The sequence below is a fragment of the Prunus dulcis genome, chromosome 4 (assembly GCF_902201215.1).
Source record: "Prunus dulcis chromosome 4, ALMONDv2, whole genome shotgun sequence".
Classification (NCBI taxonomy): Eukaryota; Viridiplantae; Streptophyta; class Magnoliopsida; order Rosales; family Rosaceae; genus Prunus; species Prunus dulcis.
The window spans coordinates 632,197-650,086 of NC_047653.1; the positions used below are offsets into that span (position 1 = coordinate 632,197).

The 17,890-nt window shown below is 38.8% G+C and overlaps 4 protein-coding genes and 1 non-coding gene across 7 annotated transcripts; 4 read left to right on the plus strand and 1 right to left on the minus strand.

Annotated features, from left to right (window-relative positions):
• Positions 1-234: 234 nt before the first annotated feature.
• On the plus strand, positions 235-4,073 carry LOC117626355 (ubiquinol oxidase 4, chloroplastic/chromoplastic). Its single transcript, XM_034358022.1, has 9 exons — positions 235-704; positions 889-1,075; positions 1,325-1,418; positions 1,803-1,918; positions 2,254-2,362; positions 2,682-2,750; positions 2,950-3,021; positions 3,108-3,155; positions 3,462-4,073. The coding sequence occupies exons 1-9, from the start codon at positions 544-546 to the stop codon at positions 3,668-3,670; spliced, it is 1,065 nt and encodes a 354-aa protein (XP_034213913.1). The 5' UTR covers positions 235-543; the 3' UTR covers positions 3,671-4,073.
• A 1,628-nt stretch (positions 4,074-5,701) lies between these two features.
• Positions 5,702-10,238, plus strand: LOC117624586 (E3 ubiquitin-protein ligase COP1-like). 2 transcript variants are annotated; one of them, XM_034355921.1, is made up of 13 exons: positions 5,702-6,107; positions 6,197-6,274; positions 6,403-6,558; positions 6,672-7,007; positions 7,097-7,242; positions 7,334-7,399; positions 7,688-7,766; positions 8,145-8,300; positions 8,425-8,523; positions 9,027-9,131; positions 9,382-9,561; positions 9,643-9,753; positions 9,905-10,238. In XM_034355921.1, exons 1-13 carry the CDS (start codon positions 5,832-5,834, stop codon positions 10,067-10,069), a joined length of 1,953 nt encoding a protein of 650 aa, XP_034211812.1. In that variant the 5' UTR covers positions 5,702-5,831; the 3' UTR covers positions 10,070-10,238. The 2 variants fall into 2 exon arrangements, with proteins under 2 accessions (XP_034211812.1, XP_034211813.1); XM_034355922.1 differs by having other exon boundaries at positions 5,706-6,107; positions 6,399-6,558; positions 9,905-10,142.
• An 891-nt stretch (positions 10,239-11,129) lies between these two features.
• LOC117626443 (tyrosine-protein phosphatase DSP1-like) lies at positions 11,130-13,724 on the plus strand. Its single transcript, XM_034358142.1, has 5 exons — positions 11,130-11,691; positions 11,835-11,928; positions 13,011-13,068; positions 13,173-13,216; positions 13,314-13,724. The coding sequence occupies exons 1-5, from the start codon at positions 11,486-11,488 to the stop codon at positions 13,503-13,505; spliced, it is 594 nt and encodes a 197-aa protein (XP_034214033.1). The 5' UTR covers positions 11,130-11,485; the 3' UTR covers positions 13,506-13,724.
• Positions 13,725-13,931: 207 nt separating this feature from the next.
• Positions 13,932-14,057, minus strand: LOC117626834. The gene has a single exon (XR_004585653.1). It is a non-coding gene; the product is annotated as a small nucleolar RNA snoR111 (small nucleolar RNA).
• A 437-nt stretch (positions 14,058-14,494) lies between these two features.
• Positions 14,495-17,563, plus strand: LOC117625716 (protein CLMP1). Of its 2 annotated transcripts, none has more exons than XM_034357251.1 (2): positions 14,495-14,704; positions 14,802-17,563. In XM_034357251.1, the coding sequence occupies exon 2, from the start codon at positions 14,873-14,875 to the stop codon at positions 17,189-17,191; it is 2,319 nt and encodes a 772-aa protein (XP_034213142.1). In that variant the 5' UTR covers positions 14,495-14,704; positions 14,802-14,872; the 3' UTR covers positions 17,192-17,563. The 2 variants fall into 2 exon arrangements, with proteins under 2 accessions (XP_034213142.1, XP_034213143.1); XM_034357252.1 differs by having other exon boundaries at positions 14,529-14,704; positions 14,806-17,563.
• The last annotated feature ends 327 nt before the right edge of the window (positions 17,564-17,890 follow it).

The window sequence follows — 17,890 nt, forward strand, 5'->3', positions numbered from 1 at the left end:
TAAAAGAGCTACTATTTTTGTGATGGGCTTTTTATACAGAATTTGTAAAAGGCAGCTTCAAAATCTAGACGCGCCAAACCTGGACAAGCCCAATGACCACACAAATTGCAGAAAGTCAAAACCAGAGCCCACAGTCCAATAGCAACTGGTGAAAAGAGGAGCCACGAGAGCTAAAATGTGAACAACATATAAGACACAACAAAATAAAATTCATGACTTTGTATGTATTAACATAGTATCATCCTATCGTTATATATTTTTGATTTGTGTCGTGCAACTACAAAGCACCAAGCAAAACACACAGATGGCATTGGCCGTCCCCAAAATTTATGCGCAACGCAAGCCGCGCCAGCTTTGCTAGACTTGCAAGACGACACAAAATACTTGCAAACAAAAATAAGAAAGATCCATTTGTGCCATTTTCCTCACCCTCTTTGGCGGTTGACACCTTCCCTTATACCAACTGACCGAAACCAATTCCAATTTGATTTCCATTTTCTGGCTTTTGAATTTTCGTTTCGGTCACTGCAAAAACCGTCGGGAATGGCAGCGGCGACTTTGTCTTCCACGGTGTTTGCAATCTCAACCTCCTGCTCTTCTTCGTCTCTCAAAGCAAGGAACTTCAAGAACTTAGCTTGCTCCACTTTTTGTTCTCAGAATCGTATTCCTTACAATCCCATTTCTGCTCGCCCATCAATTTCCAGGTATGTTTGTGTGCTACCACTTTATATGTTGAAAAAACAATCTTTAATGTTCCTATTTGTGAGAAAATGTAGAAACCTAGCATGGTTGGGTATGGGATCTAGCAAGTGGATTCATCATTTAAACTTTTGGGCCTTTTCAATGATTGGATAACAAGATTCATCATTGGTGTTGGAATTTGTATAGAATTCGTGCAACTATTCTGCAAGAAGATGAAGAGAAAGTGATAGTGGAGGAATCCTTTGAGTTCAAGGCTTCTTCTCCCTCAGATGAAGTGAAATCGAGCAGTGGGGGCCCATCAGAGAGTTCGTCTTCAAGTACTTTTGAGGGCTGGGTTATTAAATGTGAACAAACCATCAACATCTTCCTTACGGTAAATCTTAACTCTTATCGAATAATTGTTCTACAGTACTAACCGTAGCTCCCATGTCGAATTGTCAAATAATTGTTATCAGGCTGTAACTTTGTTGATTCATTTTGTGCGCATAATGAATTTGCACAGTTGCAGTTTTTTATCTTCCTTGTTGACTGTTGGGCATGATGCTTGAATGAGCTTAATTCATTCAACGTTTTGATTTGTCCTCTTAGTTGATCTTTAATTCAGTTCTACTCATCATTCCAGGATACAGTCATAAAGATACTTGATACTCTGTACCGTGACCGAGATTATGCAAGGTTTTTTGTACTGGAAACCATTGCAAGGGTTCCTTACTTTGGTGAGTGCTACACTTTGTTTAGTAATAAATTTCTGCAGTTCTGTAAGTGGGTATTTGTAAAGATATGTGAATAACTTCAAACAATAGGAATATAAGCCTTCAAATGCTTGAGGAGCAGTTACCAATACATTGCCAATCGTTCATGCCCTCGCATGCATCACAATTGGCCCAATATCTTGTATTATGAATATGCTTCATCTGAAATATGGATTCGGATGTTGATCATGGAAAGGCATGCCCATTAGTTCCTCTTATTTTTCTCTGCAAATGTGCATTTTACCTGCTGCTGCTAAGAATATGTTCTTGTGTAATCGTTTTCCTAATATATTATTGTGATTCTCAGTTGTGATTTTTAATTTGTGTCTGTGTGTTATTTTGTGGCAGCCTTTATGTCTGTTTTGCATATGTATGAGAGTTTTGGCTGGTGGAGAAGAGCAGATTATCTGAAAGTGCATTTTGCTGAGAGCTGGAATGAGATGCACCACTTGCTTATCATGGAAGTGAGTATCTTTATTTTTTGCGCTCTCGCCAATGATTCCTTACATTGTTGGAGATTCCACAATAAAGGAAATTCAGATAACTAGCATCAACAAAGTAAGCCTGCAGGAGGAGACTAGAGTGAATTTAGGAGAGATAACAAAATAGATAGAAGAAAACTTGTATGACATGTGGTGAAGGCTTTTTCAAATGATGATGTTCTGGCTCAAAGGCACTCATGTAAAAACTTTGTGTAGATTATGGTAGCTTCATCTGTTTACTTCTGGCTTCCCTTCTGTGCACATAGAGGTCCACATGGTTTGCTTGATTTAATAATAGCATATGGATACAATTGCAGGAATTGGGGGGAAATGCTTGGTGGTTTGACCGCTTTCTTGCTCAGCATATTGCGATCTTCTATTATTTTATGACGGCCTTTATGTATATAATAAGCCCAAGAATGGCATGTAAGTATGAGTATCTGGTTTTTAATGTACTATAATTTCCTGGGTTTGTCGCTCTTGCGTCTGGGCATCCCTGTTGGTGCATTTGTCCTTGGTGGTTGCGAACTTGCAAGAACTCTCCTCTAAACCAAAAGTAAACCTTTTAGTACCAAGTATGCAGGCAAACTTGTTGAAATTTGTATCCCTTTTTAAATTTGATAATATTTGCGTAGTTTCTTGGATATTTTCCACTCTATTTTTGTTTAAGTTCTACAGAATGCTGAATTAGCCTGCATGCTTGCAGTAATGTGTTTTTATGTATTTAGTTTGATGACTACTGCAGATCACTTCTCTGAATGTGTAGAGGGCCATGCATTTTCAACTTACGACAAGTTTATCAAGGCCAGAGGAGGTATGGTTTAGATAACTTCTCTATATTTTTGTGCTCATATAAAGGTGTTTGTTGGATCACATCAAATTACACTAACTTCTAAGCATGCAAAGTCGAAGAGATGATCTTGTATCATCCGATCAATTGTAAAGTCCACTGCCTTATGCTTACCTCAAATGCATATTCACTTATTCTGACGTGGTCTTTTCTTCTGTTGTAGAGGATTTGAAAAAGTTGCCTGCTCCTGAGGTTGCTGTAAAATACTACACTAGCGGTGACTTGTACTTATTTGGTAAGTTTTTCTGTTTTTCAATCTTTGTTTCTGTGTCCTGAAATGCTGTAATCCTAGATTTAACTATTCCCCCAAATTTCATCCAGATGAATTTCAAACTTCCAGAGCTCCCAATTCTCGAAGGCCAAAAATAGGTAACTTTCAGACTCTGATTTTATTCTGCCAGTTAGTAGATGATCATGCTAGGAGTTAGCTCACTTGTCAAACTTTGTTTTAGATTATGATCTCTCTCCTTTACGAAATAAACTTGTGTGGGATGGACAAATTTCGCTTCTCACATAGTATGGGTTGTGGGGCCTATAGAAGTTTGTGGATCCCACCTACACCATTCCACAGGACTCAGATTTTTGGGCCAACTAACCTTGGTGTCTTGTAACACCAACTGAATGAGTTAAGAATAAGAGTAGGCATATTGTGATCTGTTTTTTTTTTTTTCACAGAGAATTTGTATGACGTGTTTCTGAACATAAGAGATGACGAAGCTGAACACTGTAAGACGATGAAGGCTTGCCAGACTCACGGGAACCTGTGGTCTCCTCATTCCCGTGCAGAAGAAGAAGATGACGCCCCGTGCGTCATTCCTCAAACAGACTGTGAAGGTATTGTAGACTGCATAACAAAATCCCTGACAACAAAGCCAGAAAATTGATCATATAAGACACGAGGGGACGAGGAAATTAGGTAGAAGTAGTGAATGGTATAAGAAATTTGTTTGTATACACAAGAATGTATAGATCCAAAAGAAGCATTTGGTTATCCAATGAAGGTTGCTTTTCTAGTTTCCATTGGGGAGAAGGCTTCAAGGCGTGGTGGTTTCACATTTTTCCAATTTTTGGACATGTTTTGTGGGACTATTAGCTTAGCTAGCATTAATATGTGGTGGCACCCCACCTACCCTAGCATATCTTCTTTTTGGTCTACTCGTCGTGACTGAGTGACATTGACAATGCCTGCCCATACTGCTATCTTCTTGCGTTGTTCCAGTGTCGCAAACCGCCTGTATTTAAAAACCCTAGAAAATATCAACAACACTTATCAGTGAGTTTGTGTTCCACCGGCATTTATGCTAAGAAAAGAAGATGAACTCTCGTTTTAATTGCATTATGTTTATGTACCTATCTTTATCATCTTATCTTTAAAGAGCAACATAATTTACCCAGAAAAAGAAAGACATAAATAAACCAGATACCCAGCCTCACCAATAAAAAAGAAACATTTACCCAAAATTGAAAAAAAAAATTGTACAAAGAAATCAAAAGCAAGTGAATTTAGAATTACATCTTGTTATAAGCCATCTCATATGTGATGTGACGTGATGTTATCATACTCATAGTTATCTTCAATGGCGGACTCATTAATTTTTATAGGAGTAGGCTACATAATTTTTTTCATAGAGGAGATATATTATAAGCCCTTTTTCTTTTGAAACAAAAATGTAAATAAAAATTTTATAAATCAAACAAAGTCACATTACAAGCAAATATAACACAAAGAAGTACAAAATATAAATAAAATCCACCTAAGAATGAATAAATAGTTTTTTCTCTTTTTACCAGTCTATTATCATCATGTGACATGATATCCTAACAAGAAATACTAGACACCAAAAATCATATATGCTAATTAATAATTCAAGTTGCAAAAATAAAACATATATCAACAAGCTCCAAAAGTTTTCACTCAAACCCTAAATCATAAAAACTTAACAACAACAATTAAAATTGGAAATTGAATATATATAAAAAGAGAAAACCTTACTAAGATTGAAGAACCCACTGAAGATAGGTTTTGTACAATTTTTCAGAGGAGGAGAGCTATTTCCTCTAGGCTCTCAAGGTTTTGGGTGGCTAGAATTTTTTTTTTAAATGTTTGCTCTCTGTGGGTGTAGCATAATATCAGTACGATTAGAATAGCTCAAGTTGGTACAACCTTAGCGTGAGTGTTGCTTCTAATCAAATATATATAGGTTTGAATTGATGTTTATTATTTCCTATATGCTTTAGGAGGAGTGAGCTTATTTTAAATAGAAGGCTAAGCTATTATTTACTTTACTTATATTGGGCTATTATTAGTTTATTATATAAGCGATAAAAAAAAAAAACAATGCATGTGTAGGCTAAATATTTATTAGAGTGGAAATAAACTTATTAAATTTATATATTTAATATTTTAGAAATCTTCCCCTAGGCTGGATTAGTTACCTTTACCTCTCGCGGAATTAGTCGGACCATGTAGCGGATTGTTGATATGTAGTCAATAATGTCTCATACTATTATTGCCAACAAAACATATACATTATATCGCCAACAAAATGTACATGCACAAAGAATTCTCTGCTTTGGGGATACGTCTAAATTCTGTCAAACGTGTCCTAACATAAAATCTGTCAATGTGTGTTAAACATGAAGGCAAGCTAAATTATTATCGTCTTTATTCCATTTTCCATGTGCACGAATCATTCGTTTTCCTGTTTTTATTAATAACCGGTAATTGCAGCTGCACTGCACCAGCTTTGGTACATCGTGTTCAATGCTCGTCGTCCCACCCACCTAATTTTTTTTTAAAAACAAAAAAACATAGATCACCCGCCTAACGTTACGTGGGCCGCTATTGCCCTCACAACAAAGTCTTCAAATCAATGCTCTCGAAGTTACTACACACAGAGAGACTAGAAGACCTAAAGTAGAAAAGACACGGCCTTCTTTTCATTTCCTTTATTTTCTAATTTCCTCTCTTCCTTTGGTTACTTTTCTAATTTCTCTCTCCTTCTCTCGCTCACCACAAATTCACAAATTCCATTTATATTTGCAATGGAAGACAGCTCAATGGGCGGTGCGCTAGTCCCCACCGTGAAAGGATGTGAACACTTACCAGGCTCCGCCACCGAAACGGCGTCGGAGAAGCCGGACAAGGACATTATGTGCCCGATATGCATGCAGATCATCAAAGACGCCTTCCTCACGGCTTGTGGCCACAGTTTCTGCTACATCTGCATTCTCACTCACCTCCGCATCAAGAGTGATTGCCCTTGCTGCGCTCACTCTCTCACCACAGACCTCATTTTCCCCAATTTCTTGCTCGACAAGGTTCCTTCTTTTCTCTCTTCGCCTTTCCATTTCGATGTGTTTGCTTGACATTGTCAAGAAAGAAAGTAACGTCATATTGGAATTTGCAGTTGCTGAAAAATGCTTTGGCTTCTCGAATGGCGAAGACTGCATCTCCATTTGAACAACTTCGTCGGGGACTGCACCAGGTCAGTAGCCATTTTTGTCATAATTAAATCAAAACTTGTTTATTTTTCTTCTTCATTCACATGATTTTGATTAGTTAATAATTTGATCGTATTTACTTGTACGACTTGTAATTTGGAATCTTAGACAGGGTTGCGAGATGTCGATTAAAGAGCTGGACGGACTGTTGTCTCTCCTTGAAGAGAAGAAGAGAAAAATGGAGCAGCAAGAATCTGAGATGAGCATGGAGATCATGCTTGGCTTCTTACATTGCCTGAAAAACCAAAAGTTTGAAGAGCTCAATGAGGTCCAAATTAATATATATATGTATCAACTTTATGAAAGGAGTTTAATTTTCTTTTTCGCATTCTTTTGTTTTGGCTCTGTACTTTGATTATGATGCTCTGTTTTCCTCTGCAGATAAAGGCCGATCTTCAGTACATCAAGGAGGACATAACTGCGGTTGAGAGACGGAGACTAGAGCTGTGCAGCTGGGAACAGGAGAGCTCCATAAAGCTGAAAATGCTTGCTCCTGGTGATCAGCAGCAGCACAGCAATGGCATTGTCTGTAGCACGCAACACGTGCAAGCTCGGATGAGTTGTAATGATTTGCAGAACAAAAGATCTGATGTAAAGGCTCAAGGAATCTCCAAGGCACTCCAACTAAATAATGATTATGGCAGCAGCTCTGATATGCAGTGTGTGACAACACCAGGTGTAGCATCACTAGCAAGAAAAAGGCGAGTCCATTCACAGGTTAGTGATCCTGCAAATTGATCTGAGGAGGCTACCAACAAAACTTCCCAGATTCTGAACTATTGGACTTCTATTTTTCCTTGCAACAGTTCAATCACCTAGAAGAGTGCTACTTGCAAAAGCGACGAAATTGGTACAGACAGGAAGAAAGGGGCGCAAACACTATGAATATAGAAGGTTATAATCCAGGCCTTGAAGATTTTCAATCTGTGCTTACAAGCTTTACACAATACAGGTACAAACTTCTCAAGTATCAATTTCAAGTTTCTACTAGGAAATCCTATCCTGTTATAGTTACTAATGCAATTTTTGGTTGCTTGAAACAGTCGAATGAGAGTCATTGCTGAACTGAGGCATGGTGATCTTTTTCACTCTGCCAATATTGTGTCCAGGTGATTTAAAATGTCATCCCTCATGCACTTTTTTCAGGACAAATTGGAAATGGTTCTCATTTCATACAATTTTGTTAGCCCCTTCATCAGCGATTTGCTACCCTGTAACCATCATGGGTTATACACCTGTAGGCTGTATCTACTAAATTTAGGCAAATTAACATCATGGTCCATTGCTTAGTTAGGTCATTTGGTTACTGCAACATGTGATCTGTGTTTGAAAATTTATCTTTAGCTGATCTTGGTAACGTATTGTGATATTTGAGGTTCCCATTACATTTGTTGCAGTATAGAATTTGATCGTGATGATGAACTGTTTGCTACTGCTGGAGTTTCACGGTGCATAAAAGTTTTTGAATTTTCCTCGGTAAGCATTGGACAGACGCTTTAATACCTGTATAAAGTCTGTTACTTTTAGTCTTTTATTAAGCAGGAATAATGTTCCAGGGCCGAAGTTGAGCAATGACTCCATATATTGCTTCCAAGTGCTACTGGTGCATCTTTATACTTCTTCAGTGCACTAACCTAGTTGATATCTAAAAGTTGTATGTTGTGGTTAAATATGAAAGGGATGCCATCTTTGATTTTTTTTATTACTTTTTGGTAATAGTTGTTTTTCTGCATAAGACTATGCTTTCGCATATATACCTGTCGCTTTTGGGTTGTGCCTGAACACTTCAGTCTCATGGAATTTTTTTTTCTTTATTTGTTCATAGTTAATAAGTTCTATTGTGATTACTTCCAGGTGGTTAATGAACCAGCAGATATCCACTGTCCTGTCGTAGAGATATCCACACGATCCAAACTTAGTTGCTTGAGCTGGAATAAGTACACTAAAAGCCATATTGCTAGTAGCGACTATGAGGGGATAGTAAGTGTTTGGGATGTAACTACTCGTCAGGTAGTGAAATATTTTCTTTTCATTAAAATAGTGCTAATCTGCACACCTATATTGTCATAATTTTGTCACTGCCTCAACCCATTTGTTCACATCCAGTTATTTAACCAGACTCTTTTCTTACCAGAGTGTGATGGAATATGAGGAGCATGAAAAGCGGGCTTGGAGTGTTGATTTTTCGTCTATTGATCCTTCAATGCTTGTATCCGGAAGCGATGACTGCAAGGTAATTGGACATGAATCTTAGCTCATATCTTAGGGGTTTGTGAGCTGTATCTTGATAAGTGACCTAAAAAGTAACTAGTTGTAGTTATAGGCTTGGAGTATTTGAAGTAGCATCAAGAAGTTTGGCTAGCGATGTATAAATAGAAAGTAAGAAATGCATGGCCTTCATGATGCCTGGAAGGCCTATACATAGGGTCTCTGTTAAAAAAATGAACGGATCTTTAGCTTATGATTTTGTAAGGAAGGATTTCATTTTCAATAGAAATTCATAATGCGATTATGTTTCTACTTTCCAGAAGCCAAAGTAATTCATATTTTCTGGAAAATCTGTCCACACTGCGACATTTTGATCCTCCTGCCAACCCTATATGAAATTCTCATGTGGGATAACTTTTGCTGGTTGAATTGTTTTCCAACTTCTAGGAAATGATACACTTGCTAGGGATGTATTAGATGGTCTTATGTTTATAAGTGCTCTCAGCATGCATTTTTTATGCTAAACAGGTCAAAATTTGGTGCTCAAAGCAAGAAGAAAGTGTTCTTAACATCGACATGAAGGCAAATATTTGTTCTGTCAAGTATAATCCTGGATCCAGCTTTTTTGTGGCAGTATGTCTCTGTTCTTAAGATTAAAATGAGAACATAGCTTGCTTAATTCTCCTATCCAGAAGAACGCAAAAATTTTATACGTTCACCATATTTTGAAAGTTCATTTTAGATTCCTTTTTTTCATCCCAATTAGTGATTAAACAAAACTAGTATATGTATAGCCTTTCCCTGAGCCCAATGCGATTGAAAACATATGATTTAATCAAATTAGGACACAGAGCTTCGTATAATCCACTTGGTAATTTTGCAGGTTGGCTCTGCAGATCATCACATTCATTATTATGACTTGAGAAATATCAGCCAACCACTGCATGTCTTTAGTGGGCATAGGAAAGCTGTTTCATATGTGAAATTCTTGTCTAACAATGAACTTGCTTCTGCATCCACTGACAGCACATTGCGATTGTGGGATGTAAAGGAGAACTTGCCTGTGAGTCATCTTGCTTATGGGACTTTTGATTTCTAATTTCCAAACAGAGTTTGAGCTAATTCTTTGTTTTCACATTGACAGTTGTGCACATATAGAGGCCACATGAATGAGAAGAATTTTGTGGGTCTCTCAGTAAATAACGAATATATTGCTTGCGGCAGCGAGACAAATGAAGTGTTCGTTTACCATAAGGTTAAGTTGACAAACAAGAAAATGATGTGGTAGCTAAGTTGACATGCCAAAATTGAACCCCCCTCCCCCCCACCAAAAATTACAATGTTTACATTGTATATAGCTACTTGGCACCAACAGTAGTTGATTCAGTTTTGGTGTCTACTTGCAGGCAATCTCAAAACCTATGGTTTGGCATGGCTCTTCAGATTTAGGCGAGAATGACGACGACAGAGGATCATTCTTTATCAGTGCTGTATGTTGGAAGAGGGATAGCCCAATGCTATTGACTGCAAACAGTCGAGGAACAATTAAAGTGCTTCTACTTGCAGCCTGAGACTATCGGTAATCAAGTAAAAATTTCTTTTAAGGTATCACCAACACAAAGACAGACATAAATTTTATCGATGCTAAACAAAGATGTGTGTCTTTGTATTGAATTCAAACCTGGTATTTTGTTTCTGATGTTGCAATAGTTGAGTTAAAACGTATGAAAGTTTTAATGATGGTTCTCTTCTTTCCTTTGAACGTCCGAAAGAACAAGTGAAGGGCATACACCAAAATAAAGGGAATTTCCTTAGCGAAAATGGGGTAAATTGGAACAGTGGCCTTCTGTTCTTGTGCCGCAACCCCACATAGAGGCAAGGTTGTGTCTGTTTCTAAGGGTTATTTACACTAACACCTCCATGAGGTTTTTTGTGTTTTCACAAAACCTGCTCGGGTCTCAAAAATTACATGAACGCTCTTGAGGTTTTAATTTATTTTCACAAAACTCCTTTTTTGTTGATTATTTGTCCAAAAATTGATGATTTCATTGAAAAAAAAAAAACTTATGCAAATTACAAAATTAACCTCAATGAAGTATATGCAATCTAATTTCAAATGCCAACTTTGTCATCTGTAGAATTTTTTTTGTTGTATAAAATCATCAATCTTTGGATGAAAAATCAATGAAAAGTAGTTTTGTGAAAACAATTTAAACCTCATGAGGTGTTCGTATAATTTCTAAAACCTCAAGGAGTTTTGTGAAAAAATCGAAAATCTTAACGGGTGTTAGTGTAAATAACTCTATATAACCAAATGCAACACCCTTCTAAAAAAGCAAAACGGTTGATCATAAAGTTTTGCTACCGCCAAATAAATAAAAGATGCCAATCAATATTGTAACAACTGAAATAATTTGGACATAAAATAAAGGAATTATAAAAGTAAATTAGCCAGTCATAAAGGAAATTCATTAAATAAAAAGCTTCTTTGTAACGGGGATTTCTACTTTAGAAAAAGGCAAAGAAAGATATCTTCATCCATCTTCTGGATTCAAACTTGGCTTCTTATTTTTTGTTCGTATGTTTCAAATGAAAAAAAGGATCGACATGAGTATGAAATTTGAAACGAACAATTTATGTGAACGCAAATTTGTTAAGTACCAAGCCCAGCCCAACCCAACCCCAAGTCAGCAGTCTATTTCTTCCCCATAGACTTGCCACCACTGCGCATCTTATACAAGATCCTCTTTCTCTCTTTCTCTCTCCTACAATCCTATTCCCTTTTCGCTCCTTGTATGTATAAATAGTAGCACTCATATATAAATAAATAGAGATCCTCCTCCTCCCTATAGATTCCCAGAATCGCGCTCTTTCACTCTCTGAGATACCAGAAACGAACCCAGAAAAGAAAAAAATTAAAAAGGAAAGAAAAAAACGTTCTTTCTGCATCCCTTTTTTTTTTTGGCGCGAAAAAAAAGGAGGCAGCAATGAAAATAGCCAATGGGGATCGGGAGGTGTGCGTGGCCTCGCCTGCGGCTAAAGCTCCGTCGGTCGGAGATGAGAAAGAGAGGGAGGCAGACGCATTCGTGCCACCTCTAAACTTTGCGATGGTCGACAATGGCGTGTTTAGGTCCGGTTTCCCTCATTCTGCCAATTTCAGCTTTTTGAAATCCCTAGGCCTACGTTCCGTTATGTAAGTCAAATCCAGCAATGTTTTTGTAAATTTAATTTATTCCTATTTTCTTCTTTTTCTGGGCACTTCAAATTTGACTTCAGTTTATCAAAGTTCGGTAATTTTGACTAATTCTTTGGTTTGGGTTCGTGCGTTTGCGTTAGATACTTGTGCCCGGAGCCGTATCCGGAGGAGAACGAAGAGTTTTTGAAAGAAAATGGGATTAGGCTTTTCCAGTTTGGGATGGATGGCTCTCAGGTTTCCTCTTCTTTTTGCCTTATTTTGCAATAATGGTATTTTGACATAATATCTTGAGAGTTGAGATTAGACAATAAGATGATACTGATGCAAACTTTGTCATCTCTGTGTTATAATTCCTGCTATAACCGTCTGTGTTTATCAATTTGGGTGCTCTTCTGTAGAAAAATGATTATGCAGAAGATTTGAACCTCTGGGACAAAAGCTTGAATTTATTAGAAATCACATGAGGGCTTGGGGAAAAGAAAAAGACTATTTGATTGATGATTTCAGATAAAATTTGTTTTTGGAGTGAAAGAGTTTCTGGTTTGAGTTCATGAGTTTTTAAAACAATTAACATCCGTCACCGCTTGTTAAGAAAAAGAGACATGGCAAATTGCGTGTCAAAATCACTTCACTTCATCAGCTTAAGTGCAAGTCTGATGAATTTTTGGGCAAGAGATGCATCACCATGAGCCTATGGCCTTGCTGTATTCCACTCCCAATTTGCTGGTGCAAGCCCCGTGTCCATTGTCTTTTTTCCCACTACAATGCCCCTTTCTGCTGAGCCTCCGCTTTGCATGAAATCTATAATTAAATGGAACGACAAGATAAAACATATTGACAATCCTAATAAGCAGTTGGATTTTATATTTACTTGTTACTGACGTATGTTCCATGTTTGAAAACAGCCGTGCGTCTCTAACCTTAGGTTTGTTTTTGCTTGCCTTGTGCTTTAACGGTTTTCCTTAACTCTTTCAGTTACTAGATATAGTTTTGTCAGCTGGCAGTAAGTGTAGATTTCATTTGCCTTTTGTTCTCTACTCTGGTTTTGTCTGCAGTACCGATGATCTCACTTTGTTCGTTGTACTAACCCCTACATATTCGAAGATTCTTTCTGCTGTTGTTTCTCTGTTTTCGGTGACTTAAATGTTATTCGGTCTTTTGAAATGAACTTGTTGGCATGTTGACTGATGATATCTTCTGAGCTCACTCATGTTTGTAGCTAGGGACTTTTCTTCTTTGAGCTAGTTATAATTGCTATCAGTTGATGTTTTCACTCGTGGCGTGCAACATATTTGCAAATGGATGCTGGACGACAGGAACATTTTGTGAAAATTCCGGAGCATGCAATTCGTGAAGCATTAAAAGTAGTCCTCGGTATATCACAACACCTTCAATTTAAAGTTTTTTTCCTTCCTTTTTTGTGCTTAAGATTATACCACAGCAATTTGCTTATCGACTTGGATGCCTGTGTGTCCAAGATGTAAGGAATCACCCGCTCCTGATTCATTGCAAACGAGGGAAGGTACTCAATTCTTTTTAACTTATTTGCATTCTCTCACTCAAAATGTTGGGTTCCATCTTCCAACAATCCAAGTGTTTTCTTTTTTAATATTGTGCAGCACCGGACAGGCTGCCTTGTTGGATGCGTAAGAAGGTTGCAAAAATGGTGCCTGACCTCAATCTTCGACGAGTACCAGAGGTTTGCAGCTGCAAAAGCTAGAGTTTCAGATCAAAGGTTCATCGAATTGTTTGATATTTCTAGCGTCGAACACTTGCCAATGTCATTTTCGTGTTCAAAAAGGATAGTGTAGAGTCTTTCGCTCCCTAGAGAATGACCTTTCGGCCCTTTTAGTATGTGAAGATGATTATTGATGATTGATCAAGTCCAGAAGAATGTGCAGTACTCAAAATGCGTGTTCATTTTCATTCAAATCTGTACCTAGCAGTACAAAATAGGCGTTGATTCCAACTTCACTTTAAACTTTTTATGATGCATGAATTTGACCTGTCACTAAATTCCCAGTCGAATATTAAGAGGGTTTATTAATGTTTAGAAGCATGAAAACCAACTGCAGTGCATAAGTTTGAAAAATCGCTAGACGGTAGGCTAAAAGAAAAAAGAAAAGAACCCGACCGCCTAGAACCGCCTAGAACCGCCTAGGCCGATTTTTCGAACACCCTGAGACTGTCATAAATTCTGGAAAATAAAAAGATAAAATGAAATGAAATTGAAAAGAATGTGGACGAGAAACAATCGAATCGCCAATCCAAATAATGACGACCGAAACGATGGCTCGGCCTTTTCACTCTACCTCGCTATTCTTCTCAATCCAAGAGACACACAAACTGTCCCTCGTTATGTAAAAGAAGCGAGGCATAAATTAATTCAAACAAAGAAATAAAAAAACAAAAAAACAAAACTGAGAGTAGCAAACTACAGATCTACAGAAAGGGGCTGAAGAACTCAATTCTTCCAAAGCTGCTGCGTCGTGGGAATTTATAGAGTCGCAAACCCTAACTTAGCCCCCTTCGAAATTACCACACAACCCTTATCTTACTGAATTGGGCCTGTAATTTTCATTCAGTCCCAATCTCGCATCAACGGGCCCAATCTGCTCAACGATTTATCTGAAAGATGCAGGGATATCTGGATCCCAGTGGCCCCGGGCCGCCTGATTTGATGAATGTCCAATACAAGAGTCAAATCCGTTAGAGTCAACGATTCTACCAACATAACAAGGATCGACGGTGGAAGATGATCTAATAAGTAGGGCCCACCTTATATTATTAAACCCCGACTGAATTCATCCAACTAGTTTAGGGTTTGAAGCCCAAGTGTGCTTCCAGCTATTTAGGGTTTTTATCCTCCCCCACCTGAGTTGCTGAGCGCCTGAACATTTCTAGTATTGGAATTCATCCAATCCACCTCGGCTCTTGAGGCTCCAAAAGCCCATCCTTCCGAATCAAAGCCTTTGCGTAAAAGATTCATGCTTTTTGAGTTTCGTCATTGGTAAGTGCCTCGCTTCTCTTTCCTTTTTCGTTAAATTTCCGTCTAAAACAGTGCAAGCTCTCTGCTTTAATTCTCCTGTGCCTTAATTTTCAATTAGATAGATACGAGCTTTTGTATATACAAGCGAGGTTGCGTTTGTGAGCAAGTGGGAGAGAGGGAGAGTATTAAATGGGGAAATCAGGGGGCAGAAAGAAGAAGGGAGCTTCAAACCAAGTTTCTATTGATGGAAATTCATCTCCAATGGCTAATGGTGGTGTTGATTTGGACTCTTCAATCTTTTTGAAAAGAGCACAAGAGCTCAAAGAAGAAGGGAACAAGAGATTTCAGAGTAAGGACTATGTGGGTGCTCTTGAGCAGTATGATAATGCTCTTAAACTCACTCCTAAGATTCACCCGGACAGGGCGATTTTTCATAGCAATAGAGCCGCTTGTTTGATGCAAATGAAGCCTATAGATTATGAAACTGTAGTTGCTGAATGCACCATGGCGCTTCAGGCTCAGCCCCGGTATGTCCGGGCTCTCCTTCGGAGGGCTCGGGCATTTGAGGCGATAGGGAAGTATGAAATGGCAATGCAGGATGTTCAGGTGTTATTGGGGGCTGACCCAAATCACCGGGATGCTTTGGAGATTGCCCAGCGGTTGCGGACAGCACTTGGGCCTCGTCAGGAGGCTCAGCAGGACCTCCAGAGCCGCCCGTCTCCTGCTGCCCTTGGGGCTTCCGCAGTTCGCGGTGCTCCAATTGCTGGGCTGGGGCCTTGTTTACCAGCCCGGCCAGCAGCAAAGAAGGCAGCTGCTTCGGCTGGGGGTTCTGGTTTATCCCAAATTAACAGGCCAGATAAGCCACAAACAGTTCTGCCGGCTGAGAATGGACCTGAGCCCAAAACCCAGATGCCAAAACTTGTATTGAAGCCTACAAATGCTTCTTCAAAATCTCCTAATCCAAGTAAGGCTAACCAGAAGGAGCCATCATCAGTTTCATTGTCCATTCATGAGCAGCGTTCTGAGGCTGCAAATCGATGGAGACCATTGAAGCTTGTTTATGATCACGACATAAGGCTTTCCCAAATGCCCGTTAATTGCACTTTCAGAGTGTTAAGGGAAGTTGTAACTAAACGCTTTCCATCATCAAAGTCAGTTTTGATCAAGTATAAGGATAATGATGGTGATTTGGTGACTATAACCTCTACAGCTGAACTTAGGTTGGCTGAGTCTTGTGCAGACAGGGTCATTCCAGAAGACCCTGAAATAGATAAAGCTGACTCGATTGGAATGTTGAGATTGCATATTGTGGACGTGACTCCTGAGCAGGAACCACCTTTGTTGGAAGAAGAGGAGGAAAAAGCTGCCGAAAACGAGGGGATCAAGGAAGATGAAAGCAATTCTAATTCATCACTTAGTGAATCTGTTTTGGAAGCTGGTGGTTATGAAACTGATAAGGCGGAGAAAGAAGCTCAAAAGGAGAAACCAGAAGCCTCAGAAGATCCTGAGTGCAAGGAATTGGAAATGGATGATTGGTTGTTTGAGTTTTCTCAGCTTTTCCGCAGCCATGTCGGTATTGATCCAGATGCTCACATTGATTTGCATGAGCTTGGAATGGAGCTTTGTTCCGAGGCCCTTGAAGAGACAGTAACTAGTGAAGAAGCTCAGGGTCTTTTTGACAAGGCTGCCTCAAAGTTCCAGGAGGTGGCTGCATTGGCTTTCTTTAATTGGGGAAATGTTTATATGTGTGCGGCAAGGAAAAGGATTCCCTTAGATGAGTCTGCTGGAAAGGAGGTAGTGGAATCACAGCTTCAAACGGCTTATGACTGGGTCAAGGAAAAATATTCCTTGGCCAGAGAGAAATATGAGGAGGCACTGTCGATCAAGCCAGACTTTTATGAGGGGCTGCTGGCCCTGGGGCAGCAGCAATTTGAAATGGCCAAACTTCATTGGTCATTTGCACTTGCTAAGAAAATAGATCTCTCAAGTTGTGATTCCACAGAAATGCTGAACCTTTTTGACAGTGCAGAGGAGAAGATGAAAGTTGCCACTGAGATGTGGGAGAAGCTGGAGGAGCAGAGAGCAAAGGAACTAAAGGATCCAAGTGCAAGCAAAAGAGAAGAATTGTTGAAAAAAAGGAAAAAACAAGGAAGCGGTAACGAAGGAGAGTCCTCTGGAGCATCTGGTCAGGGTGAGATTTCGGCAGATGAAGCAGCAGAACAGGCAGCTGTTATGAGATCACAGATCCATCTTTTCTGGGGTAACATGCTTTTTGAGCGATCTCAGGTTGAATGCAAATTGGGGCTGGATGGTTGGAAGAAAAACCTGGATGCTGCTGTCGAGCGCTTTAAGCTTGCTGGAGCTTCTGAGGCTGACATTTCTTTGGTTCTGAAGAACCATTTCTCCAATGGCGATGGAGTTGAGGGAGATGGGAAAAAGGTTCAGAATTTAGGCAGTGATGTACCCGTTAAAGCCAATAAAGACAATGAGATTCTTTCAGGGAAGTGAGATAATTTATTTTAATGGTGGCTTCCGTGAATAATCTTCAATTGTGCTTGTTAGTCATGATAATAAACTGGAGAGAGGAAGTGCTTTTGTTTTCTGTACTGAATGGAGGAATGCTGGAATTCTTTTTGTTCAGTTCTGAAAGATTGGGTGCCAGAATATGCAGCTGTGTACTCAACAAGATTTTGGGCAATGTTCTTTTGGTAAAGATGACATGTTGTAAACATTTTTTTGGCAAGGCTGATGAGTTTTAAGTGTCAACTTTATGTGCGTAGGGTCTTATTTTTAGCTCGCTGCTCCACTTCAGTGCAGTGTGGTTTATAAATGCTAATCTTTATTTTTACGATGCATCTTATTTGAGCTGATTCTTAAATTTATTACAGATCACCAGAAACCAAATGGATACAAGCTCTTCAAATTTGTTCCCCTCATATTGTTAATTCTTAATTTCTTGTTATTGTCAGTTTCAGATGTGATTTCATGTCAGTAGAAAAATGAAGAGATTTTCAGGACTTTTCTCCCTTTGGTTGCCAATGCCAACGAGGATGAAATCGATTTTTACTTAAATATTGACCATGATGGGAAGATGCCATTATTCTTAGTGATGGCAAATCAAAATTTGAGGGCTCTGACTGAGCCATACCAAATGGATGGAGTGCTTGAATATATTATCTTGGAGGCTACAAATTACAATAGATAGAA

What these genes read in the sequence shown, in the direction of transcription:
- LOC117626355 (XM_034358022.1), top strand. Translation starts at nt 544, where the DNA reads ATGGCAGCGGCGACTTTGTCTTCCACGGTGTTTGCAATCTCAACCTCC. An exon ending in GCTCGCCCATCAATTTCCAG is followed by an intron (nt 705 to 888) that starts GTATGTTTGTGT and finishes GAATTTGTATAG; the next exon opens with AATTCGTGCAACTATTCTGC. An exon ending in CCATCAACATCTTCCTTACG is followed by an intron (nt 1,076 to 1,324) that starts GTAAATCTTAAC and finishes TCATCATTCCAG; the next exon opens with GATACAGTCATAAAGATACT.
- LOC117624586 (XM_034355921.1), top strand. Translation starts at nt 5,832, where the DNA reads ATGGAAGACAGCTCAATGGGCGGTGCGCTAGTCCCCACCGTGAAAGGA. An exon ending in TCTGCCAATATTGTGTCCAG is followed by an intron (nt 7,400 to 7,687) that starts GTGATTTAAAAT and finishes CATTTGTTGCAG; the next exon opens with TATAGAATTTGATCGTGATG. An exon ending in GATCCAGCTTTTTTGTGGCA is followed by an intron (nt 9,132 to 9,381) that starts GTATGTCTCTGT and finishes GTAATTTTGCAG; the next exon opens with GTTGGCTCTGCAGATCATCA.
- LOC117626443 (XM_034358142.1), top strand. Translation starts at nt 11,486, where the DNA reads ATGAAAATAGCCAATGGGGATCGGGAGGTGTGCGTGGCCTCGCCTGCG. An exon ending in TTGGGATGGATGGCTCTCAG is followed by an intron (nt 11,929 to 13,010) that starts GTTTCCTCTTCT and finishes GCTGGACGACAG; the next exon opens with GAACATTTTGTGAAAATTCC. An exon ending in AGCATTAAAAGTAGTCCTCG is followed by an intron (nt 13,069 to 13,172) that starts GTATATCACAAC and finishes TGTGTGTCCAAG; the next exon opens with ATGTAAGGAATCACCCGCTC.
- LOC117625716 (XM_034357251.1), top strand. Translation starts at nt 14,873, where the DNA reads ATGGGGAAATCAGGGGGCAGAAAGAAGAAGGGAGCTTCAAACCAAGTT.